The sequence below is a fragment of the Choloepus didactylus genome, chromosome 16 (assembly GCF_015220235.1).
Source record: "Choloepus didactylus isolate mChoDid1 chromosome 16, mChoDid1.pri, whole genome shotgun sequence".
NCBI classification, from domain to species: domain Eukaryota; kingdom Metazoa; phylum Chordata; class Mammalia; order Pilosa; family Megalonychidae; genus Choloepus; species Choloepus didactylus.
The window spans coordinates 56,600,227-56,614,978 of NC_051322.1; the positions used below are offsets into that span (position 1 = coordinate 56,600,227).

Sequence of the window (14,752 nt, forward strand, 5' to 3'; positions counted from 1 at the left end):
CTGCCCTTTCTCCAGGGAACGCATGCTGACTGCTTTACTCACAAGGAGTTGGGCTACTTTTCTTTTCAAATGTCAAAGTTTATTCTTGAAATGACATGGAGATTTGCACATGTGTGAAGGCCCCATATGTTAGAAATTTACCTTGTGCCTTTAGAGGTGGGGTCAATTTACAGAGGAATCAGCCCAAAAGCCCATTTGACATTCGAAGGTATTGGGTTTCCTCATGACTGTTCTTGGAGGAAGAACAACCTGAGGGCTACCACATGATGGCTACGATGGAGAGCAATATTACCTCTCAGTACTTACCAGCGAGCAATACAATTGAGCCTGGCTCCATGCACATGTGTGTGCATGAGCATGTGCGTGCACCAATGTGTGTGTGTGTAAGTGTATGTGTGTCCATGTGCATAAGCATGTGTGCATATGTGTAGGTGCAAGGGCGTGTGCATAAGCATGAGTGCACATGAGTACATGTGCATGGATGTGTGTGTGATCATGAGTGTACATGAGAATATGTCCCTGTATGTGTGCACATGTGTGTATGAGTGTATGCGTGCATGTGTGTGCATAAGCGTGTACACCAGTGTGCTGTGCACGTGAGTGTGTGTACATGTGCATAAGCATGTTTGTGTGTGCATGTGTGCATTCATATGTATGAGTGTGTATGGATATGAGCTTGAGTGTGCACATGCATGCATATTTCCCACCAGACAGCAAGCCTCTTGAAAGCAGGGATTGTATCTTATCATTTTAACCCCAGCACTTAGCTTTGTTCCGGCCACATAGCAAATGCTCAGTAAGAGTTTCCTGAATGGATAGTTTCTATTACGGACATGTGACAGAGCTATGAAGAAAGGAAATGGAAAAGAAAATATGATGATGACTCTCACTAGTGATCCTTTCACTGGGTGATTGGCCACCAAGAAAATTCCCTTTCTTCTTTGGCAGCTTTTATAAGTTGGACTTGACATCTACAAACAGTTCGGTGATAAGATAAACAAGTATTTTAAATTAGAACATCTACCTTTGTTGCACACAACATTCAGTATCAAGGATAAACTATTATGCAGGAATACTTGTGAGCTGAAAAAATATTTCCCAATGTCTTTTATTCTTTTTGAACATATAAGGCCAAAATCCTACAAAATATTCTATCAGGCTCTTTACAACAATTTCCTGTCCTTGCCTGTCCCATCTTGCCAAGGAAGCAGTCCCTGGGACATGTTCAACTGGCTCAATACAGTCTAGGAACTCAAAAAGTTGAAACACACTCTGGTTGCATTACACAATGCAAAGGAAATCCGTGCCAGAAGAAGGTATTTCCAGAGGAGCAAAACATTACCGGGGGCTCTGTATCCCTGGGAGCCACCAAGTTCTCTCTTTCTCTTGGGACTGTCTATTCTCCCCCTAAAGGAGAGAGGCCCTGCTACCACGGAGAACTCTGACAAAAGGAAAAAAGGAAACAGAGTAAGAAAAGATGCTACTTCAGAATGCAAAAGAAAAATTTCCTAGGAATCTGATTTTATGTGGGAGAACTTTCTAAAACAAACGTGAGAACGTGTGAGGTGAGGGGGTACTTTCCTTCCTACTAACACCCTCCGCTCACCTGTTTTCCCCATAAAACCCCTTGGTCTTGGCCTTACCACAGGTTGATGTTTGACTGCTTGAATGCTGCTGGAAGATTTTCTTAGCATCCTCTTCTCCCCGGTTGCTTCTTTCTTCTGCTCATCTGACTTCAACAAGACCCACCCGCCTGCAACCTCCTGTCACTCCAACAAAATTGGGGCCCAAAGTAATGGCTCTGATTTATAATATCCTGGCCATAGTTAAGTCCCAGATCTACTTATTAATATTATTTAATGAAGAGGAGATTTAGAGACTAAAGTGTAATTTAATTGTTCAGACAGGTGCTCTCTTCTGGAGTAAAAAATGAAGTGTGAACAAATTCAGTCCGAACCTCGTACATTCACATAACAACTTCAATTTAGGGTTTCATAGGAGATGCCTCATTGATATTTTAGGGCACGATAGGGGGAATGGGGAGAAATGATTTCCGATGGGTAATAGAGCACCAATTTACTCACAATACATATTCCGGAGCCATCCTGGCATCGATTTGAATGTCCATTACAATTGCAGGGAACACACTGTCCTGGATATAAGCTGTTGTTATCCTGATAGTATCCAGGGCTGCAACCCTATTTTAAAAAAAAAGTGTTTAGTCAATAGAAAGAAAGAAAACAATTATTATCCCATACGTACAATAATTCTGACTATGAAGCTTTTGCTCTTTTTATCTTCTTTCCTTCAATCTGTGTGTGGATTTCTAATTTCAAACACTAGCCAGGTCCACCTGCACATTTGCCAGGTTCTGTTTTGCTTCCAGGCAACAGCAGGGTTGTGTGTTTGTGCCTGAGTGTGAGACCCATGGTGAGGAAATCAGAGACAGGGACGTGTGGAGGGTGGAGGATGGAAGTGGGGCTCCTCTCCTTCTCACAATCAACTGTTTGGAGGCAAGAGGGTGGAGTGGTGAAAGGGTAACGAGAATCAGAAAGTTGTCTTTCAACATGTACTCAGTGTCCTCAGGGAAAGAACATCCAGCAAATCACTTCAAGGTCACATATCTTGGGGTAGCAACTTCCTCTCCAAGTGTGGGTTTGAGACAGCTGGGGGGGCAGCGAGTTGGAAGTTGGAGGAGAAGGAGTAGGAATCAGTAGAATCACTTCATTTCACTGCCACTTGCTAGTCTCCAGGGGGAGAGGACAAGCTCAAGTTGTCATCCAAGACTCTTCTGGTAGCTGTCTATTTGGTCCATACCAGACACACAAAGACCCCACCTGAGGGAGTCTCCTTAGGTTTAGTCTTGTTCTCTTGTTCAATATTTTTCAGTTATTCCTGTCTCCGGTATGTTGTCTGTTTCCAGTGTAATATAAGTGATTATTTTTCATATTGATGAGGAAAATTAGTTTTTTGATGAACTGATACAAAAAAGGATTCTAGTTAAGAATGCCTCCAAGAGAAAAAAAAAGCAATTATTCTTATATCAACCATTAGAAATTATTTAATTTCTGTCCATAAAGAAAATTATAATATTTTCTTTGTTTTTGCAGAGCAAATTACTGCACAGATTAAAATAAGAAATTGTCACTCGTTTCCTTCACTGATCTCCTATATGCCCTATATTTAAAACATCAGGGGAAATACTATTTCAAGATTGAAAAAAAAATCTTTTATCCAATCCTCTTTAAATGGCACTTTGAAGCTACAGGCAAAGGAAACCTTGAAATGAATGGTCAGTCTCAGTCATCCATGGCCTGGGCAAGTGGGAAAGGGGAAGAAGTCAACCTGATAGGGCAGGAGGCAGAAGCCACAGGTGCTTCCAGAATAGACTATCCCAGTTGCTATTAGAAGCTTCTTCTGAAGTTCCCAATGACTGCAAATTGTACACAGTAACAAGACCATAATTTCTAATATAGCGTGCTCTTAAGCCATTAGGAACCATGTGCACACCAGTGTGTGTGTGTGCATGTGCGTAAGCGTGTTTGTGTGTGCATGTGTTTGATGTGTGTGTGTGCATGAGCTTGAGTGTGCACATGCATGCATATTTCCCACACAGCAAGCCCTTTTTTTTTTTCATGTAAGTGTTTTGGGTACATTGCAATGCCATGCAGCCATCATCACTGTTGCATCCAGAACATTTCTTTCCCTCAAACAGTCACTCTCCGTTCTTGCCTCCTCCGCACCCTGGGAACCACGGATCTGCTTCAGTCTCACGTGTCCCTGTGACCCAGGCTCTGTGCTATGGCATGGAGGGTCTTAGGTTTTGACCCAGAGTCAGACTCGGTCAGGGAGCTATTATCCTCACTTCACAGACGGAAGGCAAAAGAACACTTGCAAAAAAATTAGATTACTTTAGGTGCTAAACAAATAGGCTTGTCTAAAGGGGAATCAAAGTATGAAAGGAATGCTCTTTGATTTCCTGGAAGCAGGACTGTAAAGATATATCTGAACAAAATTCAGTCAATGATGATATATCTACAATCTCTATTAGTAAGTGGCAAGTACCTTATAATTATCACCATATACATATTACATGCTTATAAATAGTGGTATTTGGTAAGCAAATTATTCAAATAAATAAACACATCTGGTTAGTTTATGATAACATGCCCAAGTAAAAACCTTAGTTAAACATGCTTTGGAGGGGAGGATAGTTTATCCTGATTAAAAATAAAATTAGCATCTTAATTTGCTTTTGAATAAAAAAACAAAAATGTACTCTGCAAAGGTTACATGTCATATGACTCTCAGAGCATTTGTCAGTTATCAAAATATAATCATTTTCTCACCTCTGTAAAGCAAGCAAACACCCACATTTTATACAAAATTCAGGTCACATACTCATTATATTGAAGACTTACTCTCTATATGAAAATGAATGTGTCTTATTATATTATTTCAGTAAAGGGGTTTTGTAATTAGTTAAGTTTTTTTAAGTGATAATTTTTCATGATAATTTTTCCAGTAAACTTCTGTAGCACAGAAGATAAAATTATATCCCTAGGTTTCAGGACTATTTCAATGGCTGTAGGATCTAGTTCTCTACGAGTAAGTGTAACATTCAGGGAGTTTAAAGAAAAAGAGCAGAACTTATGCCTGGCAATTGAAACATGCCTGTTAAGTATTACACAAACTTGATCTTACCACTTTTCTTAAGCATGATTTTCACTAATTCTCATGTTTTATTTTTCTTTCAAGCAGAATTTAGAAACCTATAGGCATCAGACTCTTCTGTCCCAAGGCTTGAGTTACTCTCCAAAGGGCACAGAGTTTCCCAACATATTAACATCCCCCAAGCATCCAAACTCTTAACTGTCTCGGCATTTCCAGGTGGGCTGATGTTTATGGGGCTTGTGGTTAACAGCTCAGGGAGAGATCTGTCAGGTATGGTAATAAACACTGCCAGTCAAAGCAATGAAGAAGCCATCACAACCCCCAACCCACCTTTTTACTCATTAATCACCCGAACTTAAACTGTCACAAAGCTAGGAACCCTTCCCCATTCCAAATCAAAATTTAAAAGGGACATTACCTGGCTGGGTCTAAACTCTGCATAGCTTGCTTGCAGATGACTTTGACCAGGACGCTGAAGCAATGCCACTCTTTGCTGTTGCATATTGTATCCCAGACACTGCCCCAGGGCTGCCCCAAAGATCCACAGCCATCCTGCCCTCGGGGCTAACCTCCTCACTGTGGGGGGCATCCTGGTCCCGGGGCGTCCTGCTGGCTGCGCAGGAACTCCTGCCTCTTCCTCTTATACCTGCCCTTCCTGCTCAGTGCCCAGGCCTGCCTGACTCAGGTAAGGAAGGCTGTCTGCGGTAGGGGCCCCACCTTTAAACTTCACTCATGAGTCAGACCCTGCGAGAGAACACCTAACAGTCCCGGAGGTAAGCACACTGCTCTGTAATTCCCACAAGGTGGGGCAGGCATCACCTTCTACCCACCTCACCCCTGCAGACAGCACTAGATTAGAGCAGCAGTAAATCACAGGCTGAGTCATGGCAAAGAATATACCCGGGGTATAAGGGTGTGGTCCAGAGGTTGCCACTTTCCTTTGGGCTATGTATTTTAAGCAGGCTAGAAAAAGAGACAGAAAGAAGGCGGAAGACTGGAAGCAATTCATGGACTAAATCTTACAAGACAGGAGCCCCTAGAAAACCATGGCTGATAAGATATTTGCAGGTCAAAAAAAAAAATAGAAATTCATGTGCAGATCACCTTGGGATCTTCTGCTGTCAAGGAGTCAAGAAAGAAAGTGAGGGGATGTGATAAGTCTACATACATTGGGTGTATGGAATACACAATGACAATATTTGTTATTTTGGAATAAATTTTCTAATAGTAACTTTCTTCACTTTCTTTAGGAAAAGGACAAATTTAAAGCTTGAGATACTAAACACTATCGTTTTATGGCACTATTTAAGCAACTGAGGGCAGACAGACTGGGCCTCAACCAACAATGAGCTGTTGAGAGCTAGAAAATTGGAACACAATTTCCCCTTGCAGGATCCAGGACATACCCTGGAATTCAACTTTATTTGGGGGGTGAAAGTATGGGGAGGCCTTGGATTGGGGAAAGACATAAGAACCTTGGTTTGCCCTTGGGAAATTGCTGGCTCTAGTATTGGGATGCTGATTGGCGGGTTCCTTCCCACTTCTAAGAAAGTCCTGATTTCTACCATCACCAGGACCTATGGAAGTACCCAGAGCTTTCCTATGCATCTTGAGACACTTGTGATTTCTTTTTCATATTTAATACCTCAAGGTAGTCAGGTAAAATGTAAGCTATAGCCCAGCAGAAATTCGTACAATGGACAAAGTGCCTCAAACCGTCTAGCCCTGATGGACAGCAGCCAGAAAAGCCAGCCACGGAAGTCCCTGGGGGAATATACAGCAGAGAAATATTTCCTACCTGGCATGAGTCACCAGCATAGTCAGGGGGGCAGGAACACATCTCCACATGCTGTGCTATCCTTCCAGTTCCTGTGTCGGAGGCCTCCTCCAGCCCCACCTCGCCCAGGGTTAGCCGCTGCGTCTCTGTGAAGTAGAGGCCTCGGATGCGCACACCTTCCAGTCTAGACAGCACCGTCATCAGCTCTTCCCTAGACACAGGGGCACGGCTGCCCGCATGCCTGAAGTTTCCCTACACGTGAAAATGGAAAGCAGATGTCTCCCTTAAACAAGCTCACTTCTAGGGGTCTTGAAGAGGCAGACCCCCAGGACTAATCAAACAAACCATTTGAATCACATGAGGAAAAAATAAAACAGGATGGGTAGGTATACAGCGTATTTACATTAAGAAGTCAGTAGTCCCCTACATGGGACATGACTCCCAGTGGTGTGAGTCTCCGTGGCAATGTGGGACACGACTCCCAGGAATGAGCCTAGCCCTGGCATTGTGGGATTGAAAATGCCTTCTTGACCAAAAGGGGGAAAAGAAATGTAACAAAATAAGGTTTCAGTGGCTAAGAGATTTCAAGTGGAGTCCAGAGGCTATCTGGAGGTTATTCTTATGCAAGCTTCAGCTAGATATCCCAAATGGCCACAGTAAGCCAAGCCCAAACCAACAGTATTCCTGAAAATCCTAAAGAATTGCCAGGTCCATATCTCAGACTCTATAAAAATTTCACTTACTAAGTTTATTTTTCAGAATCTTAAAACCTCCAGATTGTACCTATGACAGATAATTCCCAAAACCCAGAGGCAACAGCCTCTTCAAGAACATCAACCAGCTGCATCCCCCTTCCTCACAACGTCAACACCCCTTTTCAATATGAACAAGTTAGAGTGGTCATGGCCCAGATATCCCTGAAGACTGAAACAGTGATCAAATGAGAGGGAGGAGTGGCAACAGACAAGATAGGATTTAACAAAGGATTAAGGCTACTGAATCATCATACAGACTTTTTTTTTTTTTTTTCTTTTAGTCTCTAGTATATTAGAACAGCTAGAAGGAAATAACTGAAATTGTGGAACTGTAACATACCACACTTTGAAATCTGCTCCATAACTACTTGTTAAACCATACTTTGAAAGTTATTTCTTTCTGTATATATATTTCACAATAAAAATGTTTTTAAAAAGTCAGTAGTGAGGGTTATTCCCAAGAAAGGAGAGTGCTATGAGAAGGGCTAAATAAATAGATAAAAGTAAAGAAGACAGCAAATAAGGGGCGATGAAATGAAATCTTCCTCAGTGTTATTATACTTATTTTAAAATGCACTTTTGTGTGTGCAAAGGTGAGTGAGAAAGCTATAGGAAAGAGCAAATAGACACCAACTGAGCCATACAGCTCAGATCATTCATTAAATGGGCATAATTGTGGCAGAAAGTACGTTTTCTCGCACACACATTCATGTTATTTTAATAAAAGCAATATTATGAAAACTTTCATGATTTGATGTTGATTGCTCACGATGTGGGAAGCCCTGTAGAAGTGAATGACTGTTCCTGGCCATGGTTTAAAACTCTGGAGCAGCTTTGAGCAGAGACCCAAGGAAACAATTAGCAGAGCTTCTCATGACTGCTGTCCTCCTTGTAGCTTTCCAATTCTTGCCTCGGGCCATTCATCTCGACCTGTCATACACTGATGGTACAGGAATTCTAATCACTTGCTGAAGGATCCCAGGGCTTCCATCTCCAGTTGCCTGGAGTGTTTAAGACTAGGACATTAGATATCACACACTCTATAACCCTGAGAGCTTTGTGACCTTGGAAACATTGCTTAACCTAATAATTAAAATGATGATAATGAAGTACTACTAAATAACAATTATCGAGCTCTTCTTATGTACCAAGCATTGTTTTACAGATTTTACACATTATCTCATTAAATCCCCACAACTTAATATGGTAGATACTATAATTATCACCCCAATTTTACAGATGAGAACAACTGAGCACAGAGAAGTTAATTAACATGCCCAAATTCACACAACTGGTGAGTGATATAACCAGGATTCAAACTCAGACAGACCCACTCAAAAGCCTGCACTTTTAGCCTTTACATTCTGTTGCCTCCTTTGAACTCAGGTTTCACATCTCTTAAATGGGCATAGTGATACCTAATCTCTCAGGCTTATATGACATTAAAGTAAATTAAATGATAAAATGTATATAAAGTGTTTAGCATAATGCATATAGAAGACATTCAATAAATGATAGCTTTTATTATGATCATATGAATATATTTGTTATATATAATATTAATATAGATTATTAACAGCTTGAGACACAATTTACATACAATAATATTCACCCATTTTAAGTGTACAGTTCAGTGATATTTAGTAAATTCATAGAGGTGTGCAACCATCCAGTTTTAGAACATTTCCATTACCTCAAAAAGAAACCTTGTATCTATTTGCAGTCACTGCTCATTCCAATCCCCAGCCCCAGGAAACCATTAATCTATTTTCTGTCTCTATCGATTTGCCTATGGTGGGTATTTCATATAAATATAAACTTAGTTTCAATACTATACAAACATTCTGCTCTTATACAGATCCCCCTCTCCCCTTTTATGTTTTGTCACATTACATCTTAATGTATTATGTGCCCCTAACCACAGACCTGTAATTATTGCTTCATGCATTTGTCTTTTGAATCACATAGGAAGAGAAAGCGGAGTTACAAACCAAAACCACAACACTGGCTTTTTTTTTTTAATTTATTTTCCTTTATTAATAACAATATACTTACATAACATCCATATTATACTTTTTCTTTTCCTTTTTAATTTTTATTGGGATTGTTCAGATACCATACAGTTATCCAAAGATCCAAAGTGTACAATCAGTTGCCCCTGGTACCCTCATATACCTGTGCATCCATCACCACAGTTAATTTTTGCTCAATTTTTAGAACCTTTTCATTACTCCAGACAAGAAATAAAGTGAAAGATGAAAAAAGAAAAAAAGAAAAGGAAACTCGAATCCTCCCATATCCCTAACCAACTCCCCTCAATTGTTGACTCATAGTATTGGTACAGTACATTTGTTACTGTTTATGAAAAAATGTTGAAATACTACTAACTGTAGTATATAATTTGCAATAGGTATATATTTCTTCCCTATATGCTCTTCTATTATTAACTTCTAATTGTATTTTCATACATTTGTTCTGGTTCATGGAAGAGATTTCTAATATTTGTGCAGTTAATCCTGGACATTGCCCATCATAGGATTCACTTTTATACATTCCCATCTTTTTGATCTCCAACTTTCCTTCTGGTGACACATATGACTCTGAGCTCCCCCTTTCCCCCTCATTCACGCACCATTCGGCACTGTTAGTTATTCTCACATCTTGCTACTGACACCTCTGTTCGTTTCCAAACATTTAAGTTCATCCTAGTTGGACATTCTGCTCATACTAAGCAACCGCTCCCCATTCTTAAGCCTCGTCCTATATCTTGGTACCTTATATTTCATGTCTATGAGTTTACACATTATAATTAGTTCCTATCAGTAAGACCCTGCAATATTTGTCCTTATGTGTCTGGCTTATTTCACTCAGTATATTGCCCTCGAGGTTTTGTCATCAACCCATTTTTTTTTTTTTAATATGGTTTTGTTCACACACCATACATTCCATCCTAAGTAAATAATTGATGGTTCTCTGTATGGTCATATATTTATGTGTTCACCACCTTCACCACTATCTATATAAGGGCATCTACATTTCTTCCACAAGGCAGGAGGGAGAGTCAAAGAAGGTAGAGAGGCAAAAGAAAGAGGGAAAAAAAAATGACAGCTAAGAAGCAGCAAAAGGAAAAATAACCTTAAAACAAAGTAAAGAGTCAGACAACACCACCAATGTCAAGTGTCTAACATGCCTCCCCTATCCCCCCACACCTGCATTTACCTTGGTATATCGCCTTTGTTACATTAAAGGAAGCATAATACAATGATTCTGTTAGTTACATTCTCTAGTTTATGTTGATTGCATCCCTCCCCCAATGCCTCCCCATTTTTAACACCTTGCAAGGTTGTCATTTGCTTGTTCTCCCTCGTAAAATAACATATTTGTACATTTTATCACAATTGTTGAACACTCTAGATTTCACCAAGTTACATAGTTCCAGTCTTTAACTTTCCTCCTTTCTTTTGGTGTCTCACATGCTCCCAACCTTCCTCTCTCAACCGTATACATAGCTATATTTGTTCAGTGTACTTACATTGCTGTGCTACCATCTCCCAAAATTGTGTTCCAAACCACATACTCCTGTCCTCTTCTATCACTCTGTAGTGCTTCCTTTAGTATTTCCTGTAGGGAGGGTGTCTTGTTCACAAAGTCTCTCATTGTCTGTTTGTCGGAAAATATTTTGAGCTCTCCCTCATATCTGAAGGACAGCTTTGCTGGATATAGGATTCTTGGTTGGTGGTTTTCCTCTTTCAGTATCTTAAATATATCATACCACTTACTTCTTGCCTCCATGGTTTCTGCTGAGAGATCTGCACATAGTCTTATTAAGCTTCCTTTGTATGTGATGGATTGCTTTTCTCTTGCTGCTTTCAGGATTCTCTCTTTGTCTTTGACATTTGATAATCTGATTATTAAATGTCTTGGCGTAGGCCTATTCAGATCTATTCTGTTTGGAGTACGCTGCACTTCTTGGATCTGTAATTTTATGTCTTTCATAAGAGATGGGAAATTTTCATTAATTATTTCCTCTATTATTGCTTCTGCCCCTTTTCCCTTCTCTTCTCCTTCTGGGACACCAATGATATGTACATTCTTGTACTTCGTTTCATCCTTGAGTTCCCGGAGACGTTGCTCATATTTTTTCATTCTTTTCTCCATTTGCTCCTTTGCATGTAGGCTTTCAGGAGTTTTGTTCTCCAGTTCCTGAGTGTTTTCCTCTGCCTCTTGAGATCTGCTTTTGTATGTTTCCATTGTTTCTTCCATCTCTTGTGCCCTTCATTTCCATAGATTGTACTAGTTATTTTTTTGAACTTTCAATTTCTGCCTTAAGTATGCCCAGTGTTTTCTTTGCAGCCTCTATCTCTTTTGCGATATCTTCTCTAAACTTTTTGAATTGATTTAGCATTAGTTGTTCAAATTCCTGTATCTCAGTTGAAGTGTATGTTTGTTCCTTTGACTGGGCCATGACTTCGTTTTTCTTAGCGTAGGTTGTGATTTTCTGTTGTCTAGGCATGGTTTCCTTGGTCACCCCAATCAGGTTTTCCCAGACCAGAACAGGCTCAGGTCCCAGAGGGAAGAAATATTCAGTATCTGGTTTCCCTGAGGGTGTGTCTTAGAAAATTGCTCCACCCTGTGATGCCTCAGGTCACTGTGCTTTTCTGCCCAGCAGGTGGCGCCTGTTAGCCTATAATTCTTGACTGGTGTGAGGAGGTATGGCCGTGTTCCCCCAGGCTCTGGGGTCTGGTTCTGAATGGAAAGGGCCCCAACCCTTTCCTCTTAGAAAAGATTGACCCCCAGGGGGAGGTCATTAGCATTTCAATGGTCTCTCTCTCTACTCGTGCTGTCTCCACCCTTCTCTGAGTCACAGCACTGGAAACTGAAAATGACTGGGGCTTTCTCCACTGAGCCGAAAAAGAAACAGACAGTCCCCTTCAGACCCAGTCCAAGGCGACCCTCTAGCTCCCCAAGGTCAGTTGTCACCCAAAGCCTCTGTCTGTCTTTTGGGGATGCGTACCTGTAGTGAGCAGTTCACACTTGCTACTTAAAACCCCAGCTGGAGCTCAGCTGAGCTACATTCACTTGCTGGGAGAGAGCTTCTCTCTGGCACCACGAGGCTTTGCAGCTCGGGCTATGGGGGAGGGGGCTCCGGCTTGGATCCGCAGGTTTTACTTACAGATTTTATGCTATGATCTCGGGCATTCCTCCCAATTCAGGTTGGTGTATGATGAGTGGACGGTCATGTTTGTCTCCCCGCAGTTATTCTGGATTATTTACTAGTTGTTTCTGTTTTTTTTTTGTAATTGTTCCAAGGGGGCTACTTAGCTTCCACTCCTCTCTATGCCGCCATCTTCCGTCCTCAACACTGGCTTTTATATTTACCTATGTAGTTACCTTCCCCAGTGTTCTTCATTTCTTTGTATGGCTTTGAGTCGCTGTCTAGTGTCCTTTCATTTCTACTTGATGGATTCCCTTTAACATTTCTTGTAGGGCAGATCTTCTAGTGATGAACTCCCTCAGTTTTTATCTAATAATATCCTAATTTCTCCTTCATTTTTGAAGAATAGTTTTGCCAGACATGAATTCTTGGTGGATGGTTTTTTTTCTTTACACATTTAAAATATGTCACCCAACTGCCTTCTGCCCTCCATGGTTTATGCTGAGAAAAAATAGCTATTGATCTTATTAAGGATCCCGTGTAGGTGATACAGTGTTTCTCTCTTGCTGCTCTCAAGATTCTTTGTCTTCCAGCATTTTTACTATGATGTACATTGTGTGGATCTCTTTGCATTTATCCTACTAAGAGTTTATTGGGCTTCTTGGGTGTGTAAATCAGTGTTTTGTTTTGTTTTAAGACAATATGGCAAGTTTGCATCCATGATTTCTTCAAATATATTTTTTTCTGTTCCTTTCTCTCTTTCTTCTCCTTCTGAAACTCCCATTATGTCCATGTTGATATGCTTAACAGTGTTCCACAGGTCTCTGAGGCTCTGTTCATTTTTATTCATTCTTTTTCTTTCTGTTCTTCAGACTGGATAATCTCAATTGACCTACCTTCAGGTTTGCTGATTCTCTCTTCTGCCTGCTCAAATCTGTTTCTGAGCCCTTCTAGTGATTTTTCCATTTTAGTTATTGTACTTTTCAACTCTAGAATTTGTTTAGTCCTTTTTTATAATTTTTACATCTTTATCGATATGCTCTATTTGGTTCTCATACTTTCCCTTAGTTCTTTAGATACAGTATCATTTAATTCTTTGAGCACATTTAAAATAGATGATTAAAGTCTTTGCCTATTAAGTCCAATGTCTGGGCCTCCTCAAGGACAATTTCTTTTGTTTGTTTTTTTCCCTGTATATGGATATACTTTCTTGTTTCTTTGCATGTCTCATAATTTTTGTTGTAAACAAACATTTAAAATAATAAAATGTGGCAACTATGGATATCAGATACTCCTTACTCTCCAGAGTTTGTTGTTGCTCCAGTTTGCTGATCTTTATTTGTTTAGTGATTTTTAGTGAATAGTTCTAATTCTGTAAAGTTTCTATTTTTTGTCCTGTGTGGTCACTCAAGTTTCTGTTTGGTTAGCTTAGTGATCAGGTAATGATTGGACAGAGATTTCCTTAAATGCCTGGAACTAAACAGTCCCTTGGTTTCTGCTGATGGACTCTGTGTACAGGTTGGGGGACCCCTTCATCACTCAGTCAGGCAGTTGACAACTCTGCCTTGACCTTCACTTCCTGCTTGCACAGAGCCTCAAGGTCAGCCAGATATGAGCGCATGGGGCCCTCTCAGGTTTTTCCTGAGCATGCTTGGCCTGGACAACCCTGGATGTGCTTGGCCTTCTATATTCCCAGGAATATGGTGGAGATTTTCAAAGCTCCTATGAACATCTCCTTCTCAGCTTCTCCTTTTAAGCTTTGTGAATAGCTAATTGTTTGCCACCAACTGTGATCAGACCACTGTGAGGTTAAACAATTGCCTCTATGTGTTTTTAACAATTGCCCCTGGCAAAAAGGTTTTCTGCACTGTGAGAGCTCTGAGTTAGGTCAAATAAAGGCAGCCTTCCAAGTGGGATCCTCCAGGAAACCTCCAGATAGGTCAGCTAATGGCAATTCTCCGGGAATGAGGTTTTGAAGGGGCTCCAACTTCATTCCACCCATTCTGGTGGCTACTAGCTTTCATTGTGATTGTAAGCTTATAGTAGATTAAATTAGGTACTCTAGAAAAACATGTTAATAATCTTAATTCCATTCCTATGGATGTGAGCTCATTAACAAAGGACCTTATGAAGATGTTTGTTATTTTTAGTTAAGGTGTGGCCACCTGAATCAGTATGGGTCTTAACCATTATTGGAGGTCTTGTAGAAAAGCCATGGAGAGGAGCTGGAATAGAGAAGTCAGTGGTAACCGCGAAGAGAAAGGAGAGGGCATCGTCATGTGATGGGGAAAGCAAGAAACCCAAGGATCACTGGCAGCCAGCACAGAACACCACAGTTTGGGGGAGAAAGTATCACCTTGTTGATTCCTCAATTTTTTACTTTTCCTAGTC

General features: G+C 40.6%; 1 protein-coding gene across 3 annotated transcripts in view; it reads right to left on the bottom strand.

Moving 5' to 3' along the window:
* Nucleotides 1–14,752, bottom strand: part of LAMA3 (laminin subunit alpha 3) — a 289,773-nt gene that overhangs the window by 71,612 nt on the left and 203,409 nt on the right. For 2 of the 3 annotated variants that reach the window (XM_037806378.1, XM_037806379.1), the window contains 2 exons: nt 6,473–6,703; nt 2,085–2,198 (listed from right to left, as the gene is read on the bottom strand). In XM_037806378.1, the coding sequence (XP_037662306.1) occupies nt 2,085–2,198; nt 6,473–6,703 (345 nt within the window). Of the gene's footprint in view, nt 1–2,084; nt 2,199–5,092; nt 5,369–6,472; nt 6,704–14,752 lie in introns of those variants that run through there. The other variant, XM_037806380.1, reaches the window with a different exon arrangement.